The 25,606-nt window shown below is 50.1% G+C and overlaps 2 protein-coding genes across 4 annotated transcripts in view; one reads left to right on the forward strand and one right to left on the reverse strand.

Moving 5' to 3' along the window:
• The first annotated feature begins 1,033 nt into the window (after positions 1–1,033).
• RAB3D (RAB3D, member RAS oncogene family) lies at positions 1,034–20,063 on the forward strand. Its single transcript, XM_030820807.1, has 5 exons — positions 1,034–1,657; positions 3,661–3,949; positions 5,744–5,862; positions 5,955–6,079; positions 16,562–20,063. Exons 2-5 carry the CDS (start codon positions 3,722–3,724, stop codon positions 16,747–16,749), a joined length of 660 nt encoding a protein of 219 aa, XP_030676667.1. The 5' UTR covers positions 1,034–1,657; positions 3,661–3,721; the 3' UTR covers positions 16,750–20,063.
• The window catches only part of TSPAN16 (tetraspanin 16), a 28,135-nt gene continuing 17,203 nt past the window's right edge, over positions 14,675–25,606 (reverse strand). For 2 of the 3 annotated variants that reach the window (XM_030820806.1, XM_030820804.1), the window contains one exon: positions 24,811–24,988. In XM_030820806.1, coding sequence (XP_030676666.1) covers positions 24,941–24,988 — 48 coding nt within the window. In that variant the 3' untranslated portion in view covers positions 24,811–24,940. Of the gene's footprint in view, positions 15,344–24,810; positions 24,989–25,606 lie in introns of those variants that run through there. The other variant, XM_030820803.1, reaches the window with a different exon arrangement.

A 25,606-nucleotide genomic window follows, 5' to 3' on the forward strand; every position in this document is an offset into this window, starting at 1 on the left:
TAATTTTCAAAAAAAATTTTCGTAGAGTTGGGAACTCTATGTTGCCTAGGCTGGCCTTGAACTCCTGAGCTCAAGGAATCCTCCTGCCTCAGCCTCCCAAAGGGCTGGGATTACAGGCATCGGACACCATGCCCAGCCTCATTTATTTTTTAATTTTTTTTTGAGACAGAGTCTCACTCTGTCGTCTAGGCTGGACTGCAGTGGCGTGATCTCAGCTCACTGCAACCTCCACCTCCTGGGTTCAAGCGATTCTCCTGCCTCAGCCTCCCAAGTAGTTAAGATTACAGGTGCGTACCACCATGCCTGGCTGATTTTTGTATATTTATTTATTTATTTGAGACAGTTTCGCTCTTTTTGCCCAGGCTGGAGTGCAACGGCGTGATCTCGGCTCACCGCAACCTCCGCCTTCCGGGTTCAAGCAATCCTCCTGCCTCAGCCTCCAGAGTAACTGGGATTACAGGCATGCGTCACCACGCCTGGCTAATTTTGTATTTTTTAGTAGAGACAGGGTTTCTTCACGTTGGCCAGGCTAGTCTCAAACTCCCGACCTCAGGTGATCTGCCCGCCTTGGCCTCCCAAAGTGCTGAGATTACAGGTGTGAGCCACCGTGCCCGGCCCCTAATATTTGTATTTTTTTTTTTTTTTTTTTTTTTTTTTTACTAGAGATGAGGTTTCACCATGTTGGCCAGGCTGGTCTCAAATTCCTGACCTCAAGTGATCCGCCTGCCTCGGCCTCCCAAAGTACTGGGATTACAGGCATAAGCCACCGCGCCTGGCTCTGATTTATTTTTATTTATTTGAAACAGGGTCTTGCTCTGTTGCCCAGGCTGGAGTGCTGTGGCACAATCAAGTCTCACTGCAGCCTCGATCTCTCCAACAATCCTCCTGCCTCAGCCTCCCAAGTAGCTGGGGTTACAGATGCACGCCACCACACCTGGCTAATTTTTGTTATTTTTAGTAGAGATGAGGTCTCCTTATGATGCCCAAGCTGTTCTCAAACTCCTGGCCTCAAGTGATTCTCCTGCCTCGGCCTCCCAAACTGCTGTTATTACAGGCCACCGCGCCTGGCCTAGCCTACTTCAAAGCCGGCATTGCACTTGACAAACAATAACTCAGATCAGAATCCTCCCACAACTCTATGAGGTTGGGTACTCTTGCTATGAGCTACTTGACGGATGGGGAAACTGAGGCTCAAAGAGGTTAAGTAACGCGTCCAAAGCCACAAGACTGGAAAGTGGTGGAGCTGGGACTCGAACCAGGTCCAAGACTCTATGCTTTTAACAGCTGTGCGTATAGTAGAAGCTCTTTACAAGCAGTTGGGAAAATGAGATGTTGCTTGGCTAGGACGGGCTCTAGACGCTTGGTGCAGCTTCCAGCCCCTCCCACCCGCTTTCTGCAAGCCCCGCCCAAGACTCGGCCCCTCTTCGTCCTCCCCCATCCCCCGCTCCGGGAACGGCCCCTCCTCCGCCTTCTGGGCGGAGCCCGCGCGGGATCCGGGTGGCTGCAGGCTGCTGGCTTCTGCGGCTGCGGGGCCGGGGTCGCGGCCAGGGCCAAGCCGCAGCGAGTTCACAGGCGGAACCCCTGCGGGCGGCGCCCCCTACGCGAGGTCACCCCTGGGAAGGAGCGCAGCCCACCCCGCCCGTCCGCATTCGAGCAGGTCTGTGGGGTACAGAGGTTTGTTAGGAGGGTAGGGGGCCTGGGGAACAAAGGCGGGGCTGCGGGGAACGCCTCTGCCCTCACCCCCACCCAGGTGGGCACTTGGGAAGGGCTGATGGGGCGCAGGCGGGGCAGAGAGCCCAGCTGGGGACAGGCGTTGGGACCATATGGTGATCGGGGAAACTCTTGAGTTCACCTGCATTGGCTGGGGCGCCCCAAATCTAGTGAAGGGGGACAGAGGCGAGCCCTCCCGGGCCAGGCTTGAGGGAGGGTCGGCAGATGGTTAGAAAGAGGCGGGACCGACTGACACACAGGTGAGCCGAGGCTGGGGGAGGTGGGGGCCCCCAGCCTTGCGGCCCTGCCCTGCGTGGGGAAAGGTTTCCTGCCTCTTCTCTTCCCCTCCTTAAACTCGTTCTCCTGGAACACGGGGTGGGGCCGGTTGGGTCCTCGTTTAAAATGGAAAAAAGCCCCAAAGGCGGTTGAGAAATAGCTATGCCAGGGCTTTCTCTGCCTCTGCCCTGCCTGTATCCAGGCCTTCTGCAGCCTCTCTATGCGGTTCCCGCAGCGGCCATAGACAGCTGGGGAAACTGAGGCCTGGGAGAGGTTATGAGAGTTGAGGGAGCACCTTGGACCCGGATGAAGCAGCATGTTGGAGTGTGGGCAGATTCAAGGAGCCTAGCTATGGGACAGATTGCCTGGAAAGACCACGGGTGGGCAGCAGTGGTCGTGGTGGTGGGGTTGTGTTAAGTGGCTGGGATCGTTTCCTTGGGTATAAGGACTCTCACTCCTGCCTCCGTGGACTGGGGCTGGAGTGAGTCAGCCTTGGGCAGAAGGAGACAGGCCCGGCCCCTTTGACAAATAGAAAATAGCAGTACCCATTTAGGGGGTAGAACTGGACTTTAAACCTGGGCCCTGTACATAGAAAACCCCTTCCCCTTGGAACTCAGAGAAAGGGTTGTATTTGGCATGAGTTGGTGGGGGGCAGGCGCCCCAGTGGCTGACACCTGCCAAAGTCAACACTCAAGCCTTAATCGGGGGCTCTATCCAGCTTATCCAGCTGGCAGGTCCTCCCCCCACCCCACCCCAGCTTACACCTGGGCCACACCAGCTGCACACGCTGGGGCGAAGTCCACACCTGTGCCTTCTCCAGAATCTAGTTCTGCAGCGGCCAGAGCCCCTTACCCTCGGCCTTGCACTTGAACCCTTTGCTAGGCCTCTGAGTTTCCAGACAGGAAAGGTCTCCCCACCCTCCACCCCACTAAAGACTCAGTTACGCCACAGGGTGTGAAGATTAAACAGCAGTCACGTTTTTTGTGCCCCAGCTCTATACCAGGCACTGTCTAATGACCGTTATGTGTGTTAATACCTTCCCACTGGAAGGAACGTGACCACCCCAGGATGGACTTTTTCTTGTCCTATTCACAGCTGCATTTCCACAGAGAAGAGGGCCTGGCAGAGAGTAAGCATTTGTTGAATGAATAAAGAAACACATTTTAGGTCGGGCGTGGTGGCTCATGCCTGTAATCCTAGCACATTGGAAGGCTGAGGCAGGAGGATTGCTTGAGCAGAGGAGTTTGAAACCAGCATGGGCAACATAATGAGACCCCATCTCTACAAAATTTTTTTTTAAATTAGCCTGATGTGGTGGCATGTCTGTAGTCCCAGCTACTTGGGAGGCCGAGGCAGGAGGATCACTTGAGCCCAGGAGGTCAGGACTGCAGTGAGCTATGATCACGCCACTGCACTCCAGCCTCAGGCAACAGAGCGAGATCTTGTCTCTAAAAAAAAAAGAAGAAAGAAAGAAACTCGTTTTAGGCTCACAACCAACTACTCTTCCAGGAAGGGACTATGACAAACATCCCATTTTGCAGAAGAGAACATTGAGGTCTAGAGGGGGCAAGCGATGCATCCAGCATCACTTGGCCTCCAAGTGACCGAGCTGAGATTTGAATCCAGGCCTGGTGCATTCACAGGAGCTGATATTGATGTTTGATTCCCCTGCAGGACACCCGTCTCCTCTCCCTGAGGATTTCAGGTCTCCCCGTCCCAGGAGACTTGGGCCAAGATGGCATCAGCTGGAGACCCCCCGGCAGGCCCAAGGGATGCAGCAGATCAGAACTTCGACTATATGTTCAAACTGCTACTGATAGGCAACAGCAGCGTGGGCAAGACTTCCTTCCTGTTCCGATATGCGGACGACTCCTTCACGCCCGCCTTCGTCAGTACTGTGGGCATCGACTTCAAGGTCAAGACCGTCTACCGCCATGACAAGAGGATCAAGCTGCAGATCTGGGTAGGCTAGGAGGCTGGCTGTGGGTTGGGGGTGGGGTCCCTCCAGGAAAGTTCATTGGAGGATTTTGTTTGTTTGTTTTTTTGTTTGTTTTTGAGACAGAGTCTTGCCCTGTTGCCCAGGCTGGAGGGCAGTTGTGCGATCTCGGCTCACTGCAACCTCCATCTCCTGGGTTCAAGCGATTCTCCTGCCTCAACCTCCTGAGTAGCTGGGATTACAGGTGCCCACCACCACGCCCGGCTAATTTTTGTATTTTTAGTAGAGACGAGGTTTCACCATGTTGGCCAGGCTGGTCTCCAACTCCTGACCTCAGGTGATCCACCCGCCTTGGCCTCCCAAAGTGCTGGGATTACAGGCATGAGCCACCACGCCTAGCCTCATTGGAGAGTTCTTCTGGCTGTGGGGAGGGTTCTCAAATGAGGAGAAGTAGCCCAGAGTTGAGATGTGCACTTGGGGCAGGTGTGAAGAGTAGGGAGGAATTATCTACTAGGTGAATTTATCAGGATGAGGGGACATGCCCTGGCTTGGTTGGGGGGACTCTGAGGGAGACTGTATATATATATATATATATATATATTTTTTTTTTTTTTCTCTCGAGACGGAGTCTTGCTCTGTTGCCCAGGCTGGAGCACAATGGCACAATCTTGGCTCACTGCAACCTCCACCTCCTGGGTTCAAGCAATTCTCCTGCCTCAGTCTCCCAAGTAGCTGGATTACAGGTGCGTGCCACCACACCCGGCTAATTTTTTATACTTTTAATAGAGATGGGGTTTCACCATGTTGGCCAGGCTGGTCTCAAACTCCTGACCTCGTGAGCCGCCCACCTCAGCCTCCCAAAGTGCTGGGATTACAGGCATGAGCCACCGTGCCTGGCGGGAGACAGTATTATTCCTGGGGGTCTGATTGCAGAGATGATACTAACCTAAGACATGTTTGAAGTACTTGTGACACTAAGCGTGGTGGCTCATGCCTGTAATCCCAACACTTTGGGAGGCCAAGGTGGAGGATCACTTGAGCCCAGCAGTTCAGACCAGCCTGGACAACATAGCGAGATCTCATCTCTACAGAAACTTTAAACATTAGCCCAGCATGGTAGCTCCCGCCTGTAGTCTCAGCTATTCAGGAGGCTGAGGTGAGAGGATTGCTTGAGCCCAGGAGTTCGAGGCTGCAGTGAGCTATGATTGCACCACTGCACTCCAGCATGGGTGACAGGGCGAGACCCCATCTATTAAAAAAAGAAAGAAAGAAAAAAGAAAGGTCCCAGGTGCTGGTGACCAATGGGGAAGAGTTTTGGGTACCATCTTAGAGGGGACCCCTGGGACCCCCATTAGACCAGCCTGGTCTGTAGAGTCACACCCAGCCCCCTCTCCCAACTTAGCCGCTGGTAACAATCATCATGGTAGCAAGAGTACCAAGGTGTCCTGTCAAGATGGTACCATCTGGCCCAGTTGGTTCTTATTTGCAGTTGTTAAGTTGGTTCTTAGAGATGAGGTCAAAGAGGCTTATAAGTCTATGAGAGGCCACTGACCCCTGAGACTTGGAACCCCTCAAGGGCAAGCCCAAGACTCTCCCTCATCGGACTGGGGAGGTCCCTTGGTAATCAATCCATGCCTCCCCCATCAGACTAGGGTTGTGAGGGCAGGATCTGTGTATTCTCCATCAGACTGGAGTTTGTACAGGCAAGTCTGTGTCTTCCCCATAAGACTGGGGCTGTGAGCACAAGGCAGTGCCCCTCTCAGACAGGGGTGGACTGGGAAACAGGTAGTTCCCAGCCAACTGCCACTGCCATTTGTCCAGGACACGGCGGGCCAGGAGCGCTACCGCACCATCACCACAGCCTACTACCGGGGCGCCATGGGCTTCCTGCTCATGTATGACGTCGCCAATCAGGAATCCTTTGCCGCTGTGCAGGACTGGTGAGTGCTTGCTGACCATGGACCCCTGATCTTTGCCCTCTCCTCTGACCCCTAACACCCCGGCTCATGGCTCACGACTGGTAACTCTGCAGGGCCACGCAAATCAAGACCTACTCCTGGGACAACGCCCAGGTCATCCTGGTGGGGAACAAGTGTGACCTGGAGGACGAACGTGTCGTGCCTGCTGAGGATGGCCGGAGGCTCGCCGACGACCTTGGTTAGTGCCCAACCTGGGCCACAGGCCCTGGTCTCCCAGAACCAAACCCTCATCCCCATCCTCTGATTCAGGGTCCAACCCAGTCACTGATCCTTTGAGGATCTGCCCAGGAAAATACCCACGTGTATGCCACATGTCCCGTTTAATTGCAGGGGATCCATGCGCAGGAACTCCCACTACCCCACTGCCTATCCCCTGGGAACCCAGCAAAACCATTTCTGGAAATTGATCCTAGAGATATCCTCACCCATGTGGGATGTGGTGTGTGGAGTGTAGTAGTAGTATTAGTAGGAGTGAAACCTACAGATCCCCGCCAAGTGTCTCACAGTTGGAGAACCAAATGGACATAAAGTATATTCACACGGTGGAATACTATGCAGCTGTGGAAAAGGATGGGGATGTTCTTTATTTTTTTATTTTCTATTTTTTTGAGACAGAGTCTCGCTCTGTCACCCAGGCTGGAGTGCAGTGGCGTGATCTCGGCTCACTGCAAGCTCCGCTTCCCAGGTTTATTTTATTTTTTTGAGACGGAGTCTCGCTCCGTCACCCAGACTGGAGTGCAGTGGTGCAATATTGGCTCACTGCAGCCTCCACCTCCCAGGTTCAAGCAAGTCTCCTGCTTCAGCCTCCCAAGTAGCTGGTACTACTGGCGCGTGCCACCATGCCCAGCTAATTTTTTGTATTTTTAGTAAAGACGGGGTTTCACTGTGTTAGCCAGGATGGTCTTGATCTCCTGACCTTGTGATCTGCCTGCCTTGGCCTCCCAAAGTGCTGGGATTACAAGCGTGAGCCATCACGCCTGGCCTTTTTTTTTATTTTGTGTAGAGACAAGGTCTAGCTATGTTGCCCAGGCTGGCCTCGAACTCCTGGCCTCAAGTGATCCTCCCTCCTCAGCCTCCCAAAGTGCTAGGATTGCAAGCATGAGCCACCACACCTGGCCAAGGGGATGTTCTTTATAGTTTGTTTTTGTTTTTGTTCAAGATGGAGTCTCATTCTTTTACCCAGGCTGGAGTGCAGCGGCATGATCTTGGCTCACTGCAACCTCTACCTCCTGCATTCAAGTGATTCTCCTGCCTCAGCCTCCTGAGTATCGGGATTACAGGTGTGCGCAGCATGCCTGACTCATTTTTATATTTTCAGTAGAGATGGGGTTTCGCTATGTTGGCCAGGCTGGTCTTGAACCCCTGACAGGTGATCCACCTGCCTTGGCCTCCCAAAGTGTTGGGTTTACAGGCGTGAGCCACTGTGCCCGGCTGTTTTATTCCAGCAAAATAGTGGATACAACTGCTTTTTTTAGTCCAGGTGTTAGCAAACCTTTTCTTAAAGGGCCAGATAGTAAATATTTTTGGCCATACAATCTCTATAACAACTACTCAACTCTACATGATAGCAGCCACAGACAATGCATAAATGAATGGGTGTGATTGTTTGCCAATAATACTTTATTTGTGGCCGGGCGTGGTGGGCTCATGCCTGAAATCCCAGCACTTTGGGAGGCTGAGGCAGGCAGATCACCTGAGGCCAGGAGTTCTAGACCAGCCTGGCCAACATGGCAAAACCCCGTCTCTACTAAAAATACACAAAAATTAGCCGGGCATGGTGGCAGACTCCTGTAATCCCAGCTACTTGGGAGGCTGAGGCAGAAGAATCACTTGAACCTGAGAGGCGGAGGCTGCAGTGAGCCGATATCACGCCACTACACTCCAGCCTGGGCAATGGAGGAAGACTGTCTCAAAAAAAAAGAAGAAGAAAGAAAGTAACTGATGCTTGCAATCAATTTTTAACCCCAGCTTTCCCATAAGCCCCATCCAAGCCAGCAGACTATGTGCAAAATTCAGAAGACACAGGAAGAGACTAAGGCAATAACTCACTCCCCATCTCCAGTTCTGGTCTCCCAGCTTCTCTGGTTCTTGTATCTCTTTCCAGAAATATCCTGAGCACCCACAGGCATTGACAACACACTGGCTACTTTTTTGTTTTACACAGATGTTCCCTACTGTATATACCCTTTCCTGCACTTTGAATTTTTCTACTAAATAATATATTGTAGATATATTTCTCGGCCGGGCGCGCTGGCTCACGCTTGTAATCCCAGCACTTTGGGAGGCCGAGGTGGGTGGATCACGAGGTCAAGAGATCAAGAACATCCTGGCTAACACTGTGAAACTCCGTCTCTACTAAAAATACAAAAAAATTAGCCGGGCGTGGTGGCGGGCGCCTGTAGTCCCAGCTTCTCGGAGGCTGAGGCAGGAGAATGGCGTGAACCACCCGGGAGGCAGAACTTGCAGTGAGCCAAGATCGCGCCACTGCATCCAGCCTGGGTGAAAGAGCAGGACTCTGTCTCAAAAAAAAAAAAAAAAAAAAAAATTTTTTTTCTCCATCAGCCCCAGAGCTGGCTCATTCTTTTGCATGGCTGTGTACTATTCCATTTCGTGTTTCCTTAACCTTTTCCTCTGTTGACAGCCATGGAGATTATTTCTAGCCTTTTCCTCTGACAAATGCAGCTGCAGCAATCATTTTTACATATATTTCTTTGGGCACATGTGGCAAGAAATCTGCCAGCTTGATTCACAGATGTTCTTAACACTTTTTTTTTTTGAGATGGAATCACTGCACCTGGTTGGTTTTTATAGGCCCGGCCTACACTTTTTTAAAAAAATAACTTTTGCCAGGAATGGTGGCATGTGCTTGTAATCCCAGCTACTCTGGAGACTGAATTAGGAGGATTGCTTCAGGCCAAGAATTTGAGAGCAGCTTGGGCAATATAGCGAGACCCTGTCTCAAAAAAGGAAGAAAATAATCACTTTTTGTGATAAAAATGTTCAAATATTCCCAGCACATTGGGAGGGCAAGGTGGGTAGATCGCTCAAGCCCAGGACTTTGAGACCAGCCTGGTCAACATGGCAAACCCTGTCTGTACAAAAAAATGCAAAAATTAGCTAGGTATGGTGGTGCACACCTGTAGTCTCAGCTACTCAGGAGGCTGAGGTGGGAGGATTGCTTGAGCCTGGGAGGCAGAGGTTGCATTGAGCCAAGATTGCACCACTGTATGCCAGCCTGGGCGACAGAGCGAGACCTTGTCTCAAAAAAAAAAAAAAGAAAAGAAGAAATGTTCGGCCAGGCGTGGTGGCTCATGCCTGTAATCCCAGCACTTTGGGAGGCCGAGGCAGGCGGATCACCTGAGGTCAGGAGTTTGAGACCAACCTGACCAACATGGTGAAACCTCATCTCTACTAAAAATACAAAATTAGCTGGTTGTGGTGGTGCATGCCTGTAATCCCAGCTACTTGGGAGGCTGAGGGAGGAGAATTGCTTGAACCCAGGAGGCGGAGGTTGCGTGAGCTGAGATTGCGCCATTGCACTCCAGCCTGGGTAACAACAGCGAAACTCCATCTAAAAAAAGTTCAAATACATTCACAAGTAGAAAGGAATATATAATAGACTTTCATAAAACATTATTCAGCTTAATTAGATCTCAATATTTTTTCAATCTTGAATCATCTATTCCACCAAAATACTTTTCCTTTTTTTTCCTAGAGCATTGAGAAATAAGCCCTTGACATCGAACCCTTTTGTCTGTAAACACTTCACTATGCAACTCCAGCTGTTTTGTTGTTGTTGTTGTTTAAATAATAGAGACAGAGCCTCACTCTTTCACCCAGGCTGGAGTACAGTGGTGTGATCCCACCACTTTAGGAGGCTGAAGAGGGAGGATTGCTTGAGCCCAGGGGTTGGAGGCCAGCCTGGGCAACATAGTGAGACCCCAACTCTACAAAATAAGTTCAAAGCTCCCTGTAGCCTCGGACTCCTGGGCTCAAGTGATTCTGCTGCCTCAGCCTTTCAAGTAGCTGGGACTTCTTAGTGTAAGCCAGCACACTGGCTAATTTTTTATTTTTATTTTTTGTAGAGATGAGGTCTCACTATATTGCGCAGGCTGGTCTTGAACTCCTGGGCTCAAGTAGTCAGCCTGCCTCAGCCTCCCAAAGTGTTGGGATTACAGGCATGAGCCACGGCACCTGGTTGGTTTTTACATTTTTAAGTGGTCGAGAAAAAAATAATATGACATGGGAAATTTATATGAAATTCAAATTTGTATCTATAAATGTTTTTCTGAGACACCGCCATACCCTTTTTTTTTTTTTTTTTTTTGAGACGGAGTCTCGCTCTGTCACCCAGGTTGGAGTGCAGTGGCGCGATCTCGGCTCACTGCAAGCTCCGCCTCCCGGGTTCACGCCATTCTCCTGTCTCAGCCTCTCCGAGTAGCTGGGACTACAGGCGCCCGCCACCACGCCCAGCTAATTTTTTTGTATTTTTAGTAGAGACGGGGTTTCACCGTGGTCTTGATCTCCTGACCTCGTGATCCGCCCGCCTCGGCCTCCCAAAGTGCTGGGATTACAAGCGTGAGCCACCGCGCCCGGCCCGCCATACCCTTTTTAAAAAAAATTTTTTTTACATGGAGTCTTGCTCTTGTCGCCCAGGCTGGAGTGCAATGGCGTGATTTCGGCTCACTGCCACCTCCGCCTCCCCGGTTCAAGCGATTCTCCTGCCTCAGCCTCCTGAGTAGCTGGGATTACAGGTGCCCGCCACCACAGGTCCTGGCTAATTTTTGTGTCTTTAGTAGAGATGGGGTTTCACTATATTGGCCAGGCTAGTCTGGAACTCCTGACCTCAGGTTATCCACCTGCCTCGACCTCCCAACCATTTATTTTTTTAATTTATTTTTTATTTTATTTAATTTTTTTATTTATTTTTTATTTTTTTGAGACAAGGTCCCTCTCTGGTGCTCAGGCTGGAATGCAGTGGCATGATCATAGCTCAAAGCAGCTGGGCTCAAGCGATCCTCCCACCTCAGCCTCCCAAGTAGCTGGGACTCCAGGTGTACTCCACCACACCTACCTAATTAAAAACAATTTTTTTTTGCCGGGCACGGTGGCTCATGCCTGTAATCCCAGCACTTTGGGAGGCTGAGGTGGGTGGATCACAAGGTCAGAAGCTCGAGACCACCCTGGCCAACATGGTGAAACCCCGTCTCTACTAAAAATACAAAAAAATTAGCGAGGCATGGTGGTACACACCTGTAATCCCAGCTACTCAGGAGGCTGAGGCAGGAGAATCACTTGAACCTGGGAGGCGGAGGTTGCAGTGAGCCGAGATCGTGCCACTGCACTCCAGCCTGGGTGACAGAGTGAGCCTGTCTCAAAAAAAAAAAAAAATTTTTAAGAGATAAGTCTTGCCATGTTGTCTGGGCTGATCTTGAACTCCTGGGCTTAAGCAATCCTCCCACTTTGGCCTCCCAAAGTGCTGGGATTATAGGAGTGAGCTCACACCCATGCTCAGTTGATGCCTATTTGTTGATGCATTGTCTATGATTGCTATTGTTTATGGTAATCACACGTCTGTGATTACAGGCTGTCTCAATACAGAAAAGGGTATATACAGTGCTTCAAGCGCGGAATTGAGTAATTGAGACAGAGACCATATGACCCAGAAAGCCTAAAATATTTATGATCTGGCCCTTTACAAAGGAGGTTTGCTGATCTCTGAGCCATAACCAATCCCTTTCCCCTTTTATTCTTGCCATTGCTTTGTTGGAGAAACTGGGTCTTTGTTCTGTGGGGCAGGGCCCTGGATCCCCGGTTAGCCTGGAAGTGGTGAAATCAGTTACGCCTGCCATGGGCTGGAATACTTGGAGGTGCTTCCCACACCTACTTGCAGATTATATCTGGGGTCTCAGGTAAAGGGAGAGTCTCACTTTCTGTTATTATGTTTAAAATATTGGAGTACAAGCCGGCTTCGGTGGCTCACGCCTGTAATCCTAGCACTTTGGGAGGCTGAAGTGGGCAGATCACTTGATGTCAGGAGTTCGAGACCAGCCTGGCCAACATGGTAAAACTCTCTCTCTACCAAAAATACAAAATTAGCTGGGTGTGGTGGCACATGCCTTTAATCCCAGCTACTTGGAAAGCTGAGGTATGAGAACCGTTTGAACCCAGGAGGCGGAGGTTGCAGTGAGCCGAGATCGCACCATTGCATTCCAGCCTGGGTGATGGAGTGAGCCTGTATCTCACACACACACACAAAAAGAAGATTGGAGTACAAAGCAGGAGACAGAATTTGATCCCAATTTTTTTTTCTTTTCTTTTCTTTTTTTTTTTTTTTTTGAGATGGAGTTTCGCTCTTATTGCCCAGGCTGGAGTGCAGTGGCGCAATCTTGGCTCGCTGCAACCTCCGCCTCCCTGGTTCAAGCAATTCTCCTGCCTCAGCCTCCCGAATAGCTGGGATTACAGGCATGTGCCACCTTACCACACCTGGCTGCTTTTGTATTTTTAGTAGAGATGGGGTTTCACCATGTTGTTCAGGCTGGTCTCAAACTCCTGACCTCAGGTGATCCGCTGCCTCAGCCTCCCAAACTGCTGGGGTTACAGGCATGAGCCACCGCGCCTGGCCTGATTCCAATTTTGTAGGAAAAAAAGCCAGACACATATACATGTGCACACACACATCGCCTACAAACCTAACCCCAACAATGACATATTTATATAGAAAAAGACTAAAGGCTGGGCATGGTGGCTCATGCCTGTAATCCTTGCACTTTGGGAGGTCAAGGCAGAAGGATCACTTGGGTCTAGGAGTTAGAGACCAGTGTGGGCAACATGGTGAAGCCCCACCCCTATAAAAAATACCAAAAATTGGCTGTGTGTGGTGGCACACCCCTATAGTCCCAGCTACTTGGGAGACTGAGGGGGGCCCAGGAGTCGAGGCTGCAGTGAGTTATGATCACACCACTGCACTCCAGCCTGGGCAACAGAGGGAGACTGTCTAAAAAAAAAAGATGAATAAAGACTAGAAAGCCAAGTAGCAAAACGCCAATAGTAATTGTTTCTAAATGATGAGATTACAAATTATTTTTATCTCTATCTCCATACATTTCTTTGTGTTTTTGTTTTGAGACAGGGTCTCACTCTGTTGCCCAGGCTGGTGTGCAATGGCATGACCTCGGCTCACTGCAGCCTCAACTTCCCTGGCTCAGGTCATCCTCCCACCTCAGCCTCCCAAGTAGGTGGGACTACAGGTGCATGCCACCACACCTGGCTAATATTTATTTATTTATTTATTTTTTGAGATGGAGTCTTGCTCTGTTGCCAGGCTGGAGTGCAGTGGCATAATCTCGGCTCACTGCAACCTCCACCTCCCGTGTTCAAGCGATTCTTCTGCCTCAGCCTCCTGAGTAGCTGGGACTGCAGGCACGCGCCACCACACAAAGCTAAATTTTGTATTTTTAGTAGAGACGGGGTTTCACCATATTGGCCCCGGTCTTGAACTCCTGACCTCGTGATCCGCCCACCTCAGCCTCCCAAAGTGCTGGGATTACAAGCCTGAGCCATCACGCCTGGCCCCCCCCGGCTTTTTTTTTTTTTTTTTTGAGATAGCATCTTGTTCTGTCACCCAGGCTGGAGTGCAGTGGCACAATCTCGGCTCACTGCAACCTCCGCCTCCCAGGTTCAAGTGATCCTCCTGCTTCAGCCTCCTAAGTAGCTGGGATCACAGGTGTGCACCACCATGGCCAGCTAATTTTTGCATTTTTAGTAGAGATGGGGTTTCATCATGTTGGCCAGGCTGGTCTCGAACTCCAGACCTCAAGTGATCCACTCACCTTGGCCTCCCAAAATGCTGGTATTACGGGCGTGAACCACCGTGCCCGGCCTTAATTTTTATATTTTCTTTAGAGACTAGGTCTTTGCTATGTTGCCCAGGCTGGTCTTGAACTTCTGAGCTCAGGTACCCACCTGCCTCAGTCTCCCAAAGTACTGGGATTATAGGCTGTCTTTTTGTTTTTTTTGTTTTGAGAGGGAGTCTCGCTCTGTCGCCCAGGCTGGAGTGCAGTGGCGCAATCTCAGCTAACTGCAAGCTCCGCCTCCCAGGTTCACGCCATTCTCCTGCCTCAACCTCTCCGAGTAGCTGGGACTACAGGCACCCGCCACCACGCCCGGCTAATTTTTTGTATTTTTAGTAGAGACGGGGTTTCACCGTGGTCTCGATCTCCTGACCTCGTGATCCGCCTGCCTGGGCCTCCCAAAGTGCTGGGATTACAAGCGTGAGCCACCGCGCCCGGCCTATAGGCTATCTTAATACTTTTCTGTAGTTTCTAGTTTCTCCAGTAAATTTCTCTATTGAATGACATCCAAAAAATGTATTTTTTTTCCTTTTTAAAATTTTTATTTATTTTAGAGACAGGGTCTCCCTACATTACCCAGGCTGGTCTTGAACTCCTGGGTTCAGGTGATTCTCCTGCCTTGGCCTCCTGAGTAGTTGGGATTATAGGCGGATACCACCAAGCCTGGTTAATATCAGAAAAATAAGCCGGGCGCGATGGTTCATTCCCGTAATCCCAGCACTTTGGGAAGCTGAGGCGGGTGGATCATCTGAGGTCAGGAGTTCAATACCAGCCTGGCCAAAATAGCGAAACCCCGTCTCTACTGAAAATACAAAAATTAGCCTGGCATGGTGGTACGCACCTGCACTCGCAGCACCTTGGGAGGCTGAAGCAGGAGAATCGCCTGAACCCGGGAGGTGGAGGTTGCAGTGAGCCGGGATCATGTCATTGCACTCCGGCATGGGCAACAAGAGCGAAACTCCGTCTCAACAAAAAGAAAAATAACACAGATGGTATGAGGCAAGGCCACGCGTGGATAAGGAAACACCAGATCTGCCCAGGAAGACAGTGGGATGGCTTTGATATCTCTAGGCTGACAGTAGGAAATCTAAGTTCGTGTCCTGCCTCTGCTATTCATTCATTTACCCATTCATTCATTCAACCATTCAGCAGACAGTTTCTAAGCACCCTCTCCGTGTCAGGCACTGGGTGCAGCCATAGGCGGAAATGCTCCCTGCCTGGAGCTGGCTTTCTAGTAGCGGAGACAGATAATAAATGGATAATTACACACCTAACTCATTATGATTCCATTTTTATAGTGCAGCATGACGCACAGAGAAGACAGGCCCACTTACGCTTGGCCACGTGTAATGTGGCAGGCGTTTGTTTGAATTCCTGGCTTACCTTGGTGATGTGGCAGGTGGGGCTGCATGGAGATTCGGGGACAGCTCCTCTCAGGCAGACCCTCAGGCAACCTTAAAAGGATGCAGGAAGTCCAGCTTGGTGGCTCACGTTGGTAAACCCAGCACTTTGGGAGGCCTAGGCGGGAGGATTGCTTCAGGCCAGCAGTTCAAGACCAGCCTGCACAATATAGTGAGACCCCCCCACCTCTACAAAAGAAAAAATTTAAAAATCAGCCGGGCGTGGGGGGCCGCACCTGTAGTCCCAGCTACTCAGGGGGCCAAGGCGGGATGATCGCTTGAGCCCAGGAGGTTGAGGCTGCAATGAGCCGTGTTCACACCACTACACTCTGGCCTGGGCAATAAAGAGAGACTTTCTCTTAAAAAAAAAAAAAAAAAAAAAAGCAATGGAAAGTGTAACTTGATGGGTCTCCTGACCATGCCTTTCTGTGCAGCAGAAATTGGGTGGAAGCTGAGCTATAGCCACCTGTGGGCACTGCCATGGCTGCTGGGCAGCAGAAATCTTCATGTACCCTCCCACCTATACTCTTGCAGCCACTGCCTTGTGACAAAGAGATTCTTAGGATTGTCCAGACCATGGCTGCAGCCGCAGGGTTTCGTTTTGTTTTGTTTTTGAGACAGGGTCTTGCTCCATCACTCAGGCTGGTGTGCAGTGGTGCGATCATGGCTCACTGCAGCCTTGACCTCCTGGGCTCAAACCATTCTCCTGCCTCAACCTTCCAAGTAGCTGAGACTGCAGGTGAACGCCACCTTGCCCATCTATTTTTTTTTTTTTAAATAGAGTCTCGCTCTGTTGCCCAGGCTGGAGTGCAGTGGCGTGATCTCAGCTCACTGTAACCTCCACCTCCCAGATTCAAGCAATTCTCCTGCCTCAGCCTCAAGTAGCTGGGATTACAGACGCGTGCCACCATGCCCAGCTAATTTTTGTATTTTTAGTAGAGACAGGGTTTCACCATGTTGGTCAGGCTGGTCTTGAACTCCTGACCTCAAATGATCCTCCCACCTTGGCCTCCCAAAGTGCTGGGATTACAGGCATGAGCCACTTCACCTGGCCGCCCATCTACTTTTTAAAAAAATTTATTGTAGAGACAGGGCCTTGCTATGTTGCCCAGGCTGATCTTGAACTCCTGGCCTCAAGCGATCCTCCCGCTGTAGCTTCCCTTAGTGCTAGGATTACAGGCATAAGCCCCTGCGCCTAGCCTGCCACAGATTTTTATCATTGGTAGGATCATCGTTCCCATTTTACAGATGAGCAAACTGAGGCTTGGAGCGGCAAAGGCACACAACCAAGGTCCCACAGCAGGATAAAGGGCAGAACTAGGCTTAGAAGCCAGGTTTCTGTGATGCCACAGCTGAGACTCTGCCCCCAGGGGTCTTACGAGTGTCCCCACCTTAACATTCATCCAGGTTTCGAGTTCTTTGAAGCCAGTGCCAAGGAGAACATAAATGTGAAGCAGGTCTTCGAACGCCTGGTGGATGTCATCTGCGAGAAGATGAACGAGTCCCTGGAACCCAGCTCCAGCTCAGGCAGCAACGGAAAAGGCCCAGCCGTGGGGGATGCTCCAGCCCCCCAGCCCAGCAGCTGCAGCTGCTAGAGATGGCCCCCAACCCCCCACCCACCCGCAGGGACTGTGATCGAGGCATGAGCCACAATGGTTATCTCCAAGCTCAGGGCAATCCCTTCCCTCCTGTCAACTGCCCCCTGACTCCTGCATGGCTCATTCCTTCACAATGTCGCCGTGGCTGCCAGGTTCCTCAGGCAGCCCTGGTGAGAGGCTACGGACCATGGGCACTCAGCTCTGCATGGCAGGCAGGAGCCCGGGGACATTGGCGTGCATGAGCTTGCTGCTTTCCAGGGTGTGTTAAGGAGGGTGGCTGTGGGTGACACATCCCACTCTGTCTGATGGAGGGGCATGCGTGGTGCCTTCTAGCTTAGAACCATTTTCCTGGTCTCTTCTGGGTTGGGCAGGACTCATATTCCCAAGCTGGTGGGAGATGGTTCATCTCCTTCGTCGAGCGGCGTGGGTTCTTGGAGTTCATCCAGGGAAGGCAGCGCATCTATCTCAGGTCCTGCAGGCTGGTCTCTGAGCCTGCCCCCACGAACTTTCTGGATTCCAAGGTGGGATGGTGATTTTGACCCCTGCAGACCCTCTACTTACAAAAAGCAGCATTAAAGCGGCCTTTCCCCATTGTAGAAGGGACAGGGAGTCAGATCCCCTCAACCCCCCCGGCTTCAGGGACCCCAGAAGTGCCTTCCAAGCTTCCCCCAAGATCCGCGTCACCCACGACCCTGCCACTGTTTTTGCTGTGTTCACCGCATCTCTGATCCTGAATTGAATTCTGGAACTATGGACCACATTAGACGGGGCAGAGATTCACCCAACCCCTAGCACTCTGGCTCTGGGCTTTCGGCCAGAAGTTAATTAACCTCAGAGCCAGGAGCCTGGGCCCTCCCTCCCAGGCCCTGTTTAGCTGGTTGTGTTTTAAGCAAGTTCTTGCCCAATCATACATCCTGCTAGAAAAGGAAATGAAGCAACGTCCCCAGCCACCGCAGGCAGTTGTCAGTGACTTTCTGATGTAAGCTCTTCCAACTTGAGGGGGGCCCTTCAAGACCCAATGTCCATTTCCCAATCCTTGTCATCGGCAGGGCCCAGGGATGTGACAATTTTTGCTAATGGAGGAGTCACTTTTTTTTTTTTTTTCTTTTTGAGATGGTCTCACTCTGTCGCCCAGGCTGGAGTGCAATGGTGCAATCATAGCTCACCACAGCCTCAAACTAGGGGTCACTTCTAAGGGATGCTGGGGGTTGGGCGGAAGGGGTGAGGAGGTAGGATTGAGTAACTTGCTGTCACTGCTTGTACTTTGTAGACAGCCTGAGAGTGGCAGGCCCTTATGTGAATGGGGCGGATGGGCTGTGATCAGTGCCGGGGAGTCCCTGAAGCTGGGGTCCCCACCTCCAGGGGCTTCTGCTCAGAGGTTATGTGTGCAGTTTGAAGATGTACATCTTGACCTCCAGTTTAGAGGCACTTTCTGCCCATCAGATTCCAAACTCTAGGGACGCAGCACCTTTTCTTTGCTCCCAAACACCAACCAACACCCCTTAACAGGACCAGCACTGTTAGGATGGCTAAGCGGATGTTTTATGTTCCCACCTCCCTGAGTCTGTTTCAGAGGTTGTGTCTGCTCCCCCAGCCCCTGAAGCCAAAATGACTTCCTGCAGCTTTCATGAGCTCAGCCTCTTCCCTGGGGTATGTGTGAGGGGGAAAGCCTGATTCAAGTTTAGATTTATTTCTAGGGAGCCCCGGTTTCTTCATACCAGAGGCTACCCTTAGAACTCTGGAGTGAGGGTATCTTTTTTTTTGTTCTTTTGAGACAGAGTCTCGCCCTGTTGCCCAGGCTGGAGTACAGTGGCACAATCTCAGCTCACTGTAACCTCTACCTCCGGGGTTCAAGCGATTCTCCTGCCTCAGCCTCCTGAGTAGCTGGCATTACAGGCACCTGCCACCACACCTGGCTAATTTTTGTATTTTTAGTAGAGAAAGGGTTTCACCATGTTGGTGAGGCTGGTCTCAAACTGAATTCAAGTGATCCACTTGCTTCAGCCTCCCAAAGTGCTGGGATTACAGGTGTGAGCCATCATGCCCAGCCGAGGCTATCTTTATACCAACCAATTAGATGACTGAGGTGAAATGGACAAATCCTATACACACACAAAGTGAGGGTATCTGAGTATGTGGGCGGGAGTCAAAAATTTTTAGTTACTTTAACACTAAAGTCAAACTAAAGCAGCTTCAAAAAGACTTCTTAAGATGTGGTATGGCCTGCTGAGGTGTTTGTTTGTTTGTTTAAGAAAGGGAGTCGCTCTGTCGCCCAGGCCGGAGTGTAGTGGCATGATCTCAGCTCACTGCAACCTCCACCTCCTGGGTTCAAGCGATTCTCCTGTCTCAGCCTCCTGAGTAGCTGGGACTACAGGGACCTGCTACCACACCCAGCTAAGTTTTGCATTTTTAGTAGAGACAGGGTTTCACCTTGTTGGCCAGGCTGGTTTTGTTGGCCAATTGTCTCTAAACTGCTGTCAAAAAAAGGAATGGATCAGATTGTCTTGAATAGGGCAGAGCTAACCTGTAATCACCTGCGTGATGAGAAACAGCTTTGACTGCATCTTACTCCTGACCTGGTCTAAGCTTTCTGTTTACATAAATTTTTCAAGAGTTCAACTTCAAGTAGCAGCCGAGAGAGCTGCCTCAGGATTCTCTCAAAGACTGGGAATAAGATGGGAACATTTATTTCTTCTAAAAATAAGGCAAATGTTACATTGAATGATTTGGGGGGCAAGGTTTAATTGGAAATGGTCTCTGGGGACCGCAAACTGATGTTTTTGCAGATTACCTCAGGGAAATGGAGGTTTGTTGAGTTTACAGACACATTAAACCAAAGGCCGTGGGAAAACCCCTCTCCAGCTCCAGGGGATTGAAGTCAGGACCACCCACTAACCAGTGCCTTCCTTCTTAACATTCACTTTTAGCAGCTTGTGTTTACGTGGGCAGTTTTGATGGGAAATTGCCATGACCACAGCGGTTTGGATTTCTGGTTGTTTTTTTTTTCTTTTTTCGGGGGACTGGGGGACTCCTCCCAAGATCACATTTTAGCATCTTTCTCTCTTACTCCATTTAGAAAAACAAGTAAAAGGTGAAATGTGGTCTCAGTGTTAACGCGATAATTCCGCTACTGGCTCCTCCCTGACGATTCTGAAATACACTACTGAACGAGCTCGCTGGTCCTTTCTACCCTGGATGTGGTTCTTCTGTGTAGCAACTCCTTGATGTCCAGTTTGGAAAGATGTACTGTTTTCTCTACAAGAAAAAATTAAATCCGTCATGCCCAAATAATAGTTGTGCTTTTATTTCCATTAGTGAAGTGCATTTCTGGGAAAGGGGGGTTGATTTGCAACTAAGCAGATGTCAGTCAAGGGCTCTTCAAGACACAGCAGAAACCTCACCAGGCCTCAGGCTGCCTCTCACTGGGTCCCATGGCCACCACCTTGATCTTGGAAAGCTCTGTTATATGGGAGGTAGGGAGGACACTATTTCCCTCAACTACTTCTAGGAAAAAGCTTAGTTCTCTCCACAGCAGCAAGAGGGCACCTGTGAACACCTGAGTCACAGCACATCCCTCCTCTGCTTAGAACCTTCAATGGCTCCCACCTTACTTGGAGTAAATGCTGAAGTCCTTCCTGTGGCCCCCAGGGCCCTGCATTATCTGATCCATCCCTTCCCCACCCTCATCTCTCCATTGGCCTCCCCACACTTGCTCCCCTCCAGCCGCTCTGGCCTACTTGCTGCTGTCTGAACATACCAGGCCCCTGCCCCAAGGCCTTTGCCCAGAATGTTCCCCTGCCTCTGCCTGGATGGCCCTTACCCCAGGTAGTCACAGTTGATATGGTTTGGCTTTGTGTCCCCACCCAAATCTCATCTTGAATTGTAATCCCCATAATCCCCACGTGTCAAAGGAGAGACCAAGTGGAGGTCATTGAATCATGGGGGTGGTTCCCCCATGCTGTTCTGCTGATAGCAAGTGAGTTCTCACGAGATCTGATGGTTTTATAAGGGATTCTTCCGCCTTTTCACGGCTCTTCTCCTTCCTGCCACCTTGTGAAGAAGGTGTCTGGCTTCCCCTTTGCCTTCTGTTATAATTGTAAATTTCCTGAGGCCTCCCCAGCCATGCTGAACTGTGAGTCAATTAAACCTCTTTCTTTCTTTCTTTTTTTTGAGACTCAGTCTTACTCTTCCACCCAGCTGGAGTGCAGTGATGCCATCTCGGCTCACTGCAACCTCCGCCTCCCAGGTTCAAGCAACTCTCCTGCCTCAGCCTCCCGAGTGGCTGGGATTACAGGCACGCTCCACTACGCCTGGCTAATTTTTGTGTTTTTAGTAGAGATGGGGTTTCACCATGTTGGCCAGGCTGGTCTTGAACTCCTGACCTCATAATCTGCCCACCTTGGCCTCCCAAAATCCTGGGATTACAGGTGTGAACCACCGTACACGGCCAAATCTCTTTCCTTTATAAATTACTCAGTCTTGGGTAGTTCTTTCTAGCAGTAGGAAAACAGACTAATACAACAAAGCTCCCCTAACTGAACTTCCTCTTTTGGGCTACTGTGCAAATCTCACTTTCTCACAGCCCCCTCCCCTGATTTAGTACTGCAGTCTCCCTCCCCAGCATTTCTTTGTTCTTTCTTGTTTTTTTTTGGAGACAAGGTCTTGCCGTATGGCTCTGGCTGGAGTGCAGTGGCACAATCATGGCTCACTGCAGCCTTGAACTCCTGGACTCAAAGGATCCTCCCACTTCAGCCTCCTGAGTTTCTGGAACTACAAGCAAGCACCACCACGTCCAGCTGATTGAGTGACTGAGAGATGGGATCTTGCTATGTTGCCCAGGCTGGTCTTGAACTCCCGGCTTCCAGCCATCCTCCCACCTTGGCCTCCCAAAGTGCTGGGATTGGCCAGGCACAGTGGCTCATGCCTGTCATGCCAGCACTTTGGGAGGCTGAGGCAGGAGGATCACTTGAGGTCAGGAGTTTGAGACCAGCCTGGCCAACATGACAAAACCCCATCTCTACTAAAAATAGAACAAATAGCTGGGCATGGTGGCACGTGCCTGTAATCCCAGCTACTCGGGAGGCTGAAGCCGGAGAATCGCTTGAACATGTGGGGCCGAAGTTGGGGTGAGCCGAGATCGTGCCATTGCACTCCAGCCTAGACGACAAAAGAGAAATTCCATCTCAAAAAAAAAAAAAAAAGAAAAGGAATTAGATAAACCACCATTTTGCAACCTCTTCTGAAAGAATTGGTTCAGGATGCTATGGTCATTGAATGAATCCCGGAGTTCACTGATGCTTAGCTGTGACCATGACTATATCTTAAAAACCACTAGGATCATCCCCAGACCCACATCACAGCCCAGTTCAATTAAATTAGAAGATCAGGATCTGGCTGGGCGCGGTGGCTCATGCCTGTAATCGCAGCACTTTGGGAGGCCTAGGTGGGCGGATCGCGAGGTCAGGAGATCAAGACCATCCTGGCTAACACGGTGAAACCCCGTCTCTACTAAAAATACAAAAAATTAGCCGGGTGTGGTAGCGGGTGCCTGTAGTCCCAGCTACTCGGGAGGCTGAGGCAGGAGAATGGCGTGAACCCGGGAGGTGGAGCTCGCAGTGAGCTGAGATCGCGCCACTGCACTCCAGCCTGGGGGACAGAGTGAGACTCTGTCTCAAAAAAATAATAATAATAATAAAAGATCAGGATCTGTGGTTCAGGTTTAGGTAGTTTGTTAAAGCTTCCAGGTGATTCTAATCTACAGCCAGGGCTGGTAACTCATGCTTTTCAGGAAATATGTGGGCAAGAGGAACAGGGTAAATAACCGAAACCACAAAGAAAGCAGTAAGCCCAGAACATGTGGCGCACACGTCAAGCATTTCACACTTTCTGTTTTTTTTTTTTTTTTTTTGAGATGGTGTATTGCTCTGTCGCCCAGCCTGGAGTGCAGTGACGTAATCTCAGCTCACTGCAACCTCCACCTCCTGGGTTCAAGCAATTCTCCTGAGGTCAGGAGTTCAAGACCATCCTGGCCAACATGATGAAACCCCGTCTCTATTAAAAATACAAATATTAGCCGGACATGGTGGTGCATGCCTGTAATCCCAGCTAGGCAGGAGAGTCACTTGAACCCGGGAGGCTGAGGTTGCGGTGAGCCAAGATCGCGCCATTGCATTCCAGCCTGGACAACAAGAGCAAAACTCTGTCTAGAAAAAAAAAAAAAAAAGAAAAAAAATTAGCGGGGCATGGTGGCACATGCCTGTAGTCCCACGTACTCGGCAAGTTGACCTAGGAGACTCCCTTGAGCCCAGGAGTTAGAGGTTACCTTGAGCAACAATCACATCTCTGCACTCTAGCATGAGTGACAGAATGAGGCCTTGTCACTTTAAAAAAGTTTTTTTTTTTTTTTTGAGACGGAGTCTCGCTGTCACCCAGGCTGGAGTGCAGTGGTGTGATCTCAGCTCACTGCAGGCTCCGCCCCCCGGGGTTCACGCCATTCTCCTGCCTCAGCCTCCCGAGTAGCTGGGACTACAGGCGCCCGCCACCTCGCCCGGCTAATTTTTTGTATTTTTAGTAGAGACAGGGTTTCACTGTGTTAGCCAGGATGGTCTCGATCTCCTGAGCTCGTGATCCGCCTGCCTCAGCCTCTCAAAGTACTGGGATTACAGGCATGAGCCACCGCTCCCGGCCTTTAAAAAAAGTTTTGAGCCAATTAGGAAAACTCAACAATGTCCTAGGTATTAAGGGATGCCAAACAAGCAATGTTAATTATCCAAGATGTGATAATGGTGTTCTGGTTGTGAACGCAAATGAACACATTATTAGAGATGTGTACTGAAATATAAAGCGAAGAAATGACATTGTCTGGGGTTTGTTTTTTGGAGGGTTTTGTTGTTATCTTGTAGAGATGGAGTCAGGCCAGGCGCAGTGGCTCATGCCTATAATCCCAGCGCTTTGGGAGGCCGAGACAGGCGGATCACTTGAGGTCAGGAGTTTGAGACCAGCCTGGTGAAACCCCATTTCTACTAAAAATACAAAAAATTAGCCGGGCATGGTGGCAGGTGCCTGTAATCCCAGCTACATGGGAGCCTGAGGCAGGAGAATTGCTTGAACCCAGAATGTGAGGAGGTTGCAATAAGCCAAGATCACACCACTGCACTCCAGCCTGGGCAACAGAACAAGACTCCATTTTAAAAAAAAAAAAGCGGGGGAGGGGTGTCTTGCTATATTGCCCAGGCTGGTCTCAAACTCCTGGGCTCAAGTGACCCTCCTACCTCGGTCTCCCAAAGTGCTGGGATTACAGATGTATCACCACAAAAAAATGGTAAGTGAGCTGATAGATATGTTCATTAGCTTGATTTAATCATTCCACATTGTATGCATATATCAAAACATCACATTGTACCCTATAAATATATACAATTATGACTTGTCAATTTAAAAAAAAAGAAAAAATACTTTATCAAGGGTAAAAAGGGGATTGATAAAGCAAATATGTCAATCTTTGCATTGTTGAACCTGGGTGATGTGTATGTTTCTTTGGCATGGATGTTCTTGGCTTTTGTGAAAGTTCTAGATGTTTCACAGAATAATTTACAAAGCTGGCTGGGTGCAGTGGCTTATGCCTGTAATCCCAGCACTTTGGGAGGCCGAGGCAGTGGATCACCTGAACTCAGGAGTTCAAGACCAGCCTGGCCAACATGGTGAAACCCCATCTCTACTAAACATACAAAAAATTAGTGGGGGGTGGTAGCGAGTGCCTGTATTCCCAGCTACTCAGGAGACTGAGGCAGGAGACTCGCTTGAACCCCAGAGTTGGAGGTTGCAGTGAGCCGAGATTGTGCCATTGCACTCCAGCCTGGCGACACAGCAAGACTCTCTCAAAGAAAGAAAAAAAAAACCACACACACACACACACACACACACACACACACACACACACCAAGAATAATTTACAAAACAGGAAAGTTGTATGAGAAAGGACATAGCCTCCCATTCAGGCATTTTGAGGTAAAATCATTGCCAAAAATGAAAGTAAGGAGAAAGGAGTCAGGCTGGACAGGGGTTTCCCAAATCTTTTATTAACAATCTTTCCCTCCAGAAGCAGTGAGTGCCACAGAGAAATAAAACTGAGACTGAATCTCCAGCAGCCAGATGGGCCCAGGTGTCTCATCTTCTCCAGGCCTGGGTGTCAGCCCAGCTTGATAAACAGCAGCAAAGTGGCAAGAATTCCTGGCAACTGAAATGGGTGAAGAAAGAAACATGGATCCAATGCTAGAGACCTCCAAACCAGAATCATACTGGAGTTACGGGGGCAAGGGGAGCATCCTGTTCCAGAAAGGTGAGGGGCAGGGTTTTACAGATGGCTGAAGAACCACCTGGGCTAAGTTGGAGCCACCGTGGTGACAGTGCATTCGTCTCCACCTATTTTTTATTTATTATTATTATTTTTTTTATTTATTTATTTTTTGAGACGAAGTCTCGCTCTGTCGCCCAGGCTGGAGTGCAGTGGCGGATCTCAGCTCACTGCAAGCTCCGCCTCCCAGGTTCACGCCATTCTCCTGCCTCAGCCTCCCGAGTAGCTGGGACTACAGGCGCCTGCCACCACGCCCGGCTAATTTTTTGTATTTTAGTACAGACGGGGTTTCACCGTGTTAGCCAGGATGGTCTCGACCTCCTGACCTCGTGATCCGCCTGCCTTGGCCTCCCAAAGTGCTGGGATTACAGGCGTGAGCCACCGCGCCCAGCCTATTATTATTATTATTATTATTATTTATTTATTTATTTATTTTTTGAGAAGGAGTCTCACTCTGTTGCCCAGGTTGGAGTGCTGTGGCACTATCTTGGCTCATTGCAA

The sequence above is a fragment of the Nomascus leucogenys genome, chromosome 10, assembly GCF_006542625.1.
Source record: "Nomascus leucogenys isolate Asia chromosome 10, Asia_NLE_v1, whole genome shotgun sequence".
Taxonomy (NCBI): Eukaryota; Metazoa; Chordata; class Mammalia; order Primates; family Hylobatidae; genus Nomascus; species Nomascus leucogenys.

Excerpts from the sequence above, each read along its gene's own strand:
- RAB3D (XM_030820807.1), top strand. The coding sequence starts at position 3,722 with ATGGCATCAGCTGGAGACCCCCCGGCAGGCCCAAGGGATGCAGCAGAT. Across the intron at positions 3,950-5,743 it reads GGATCAAGCTGCAGATCTGG|GACACGGCGGGCCAGGAGCG; the intron begins GTAGGCTAGGAG and ends CCATTTGTCCAG. Across the intron at positions 5,863-5,954 it reads TTTGCCGCTGTGCAGGACTG|GGCCACGCAAATCAAGACCT; the intron begins GTGAGTGCTTGC and ends GTAACTCTGCAG.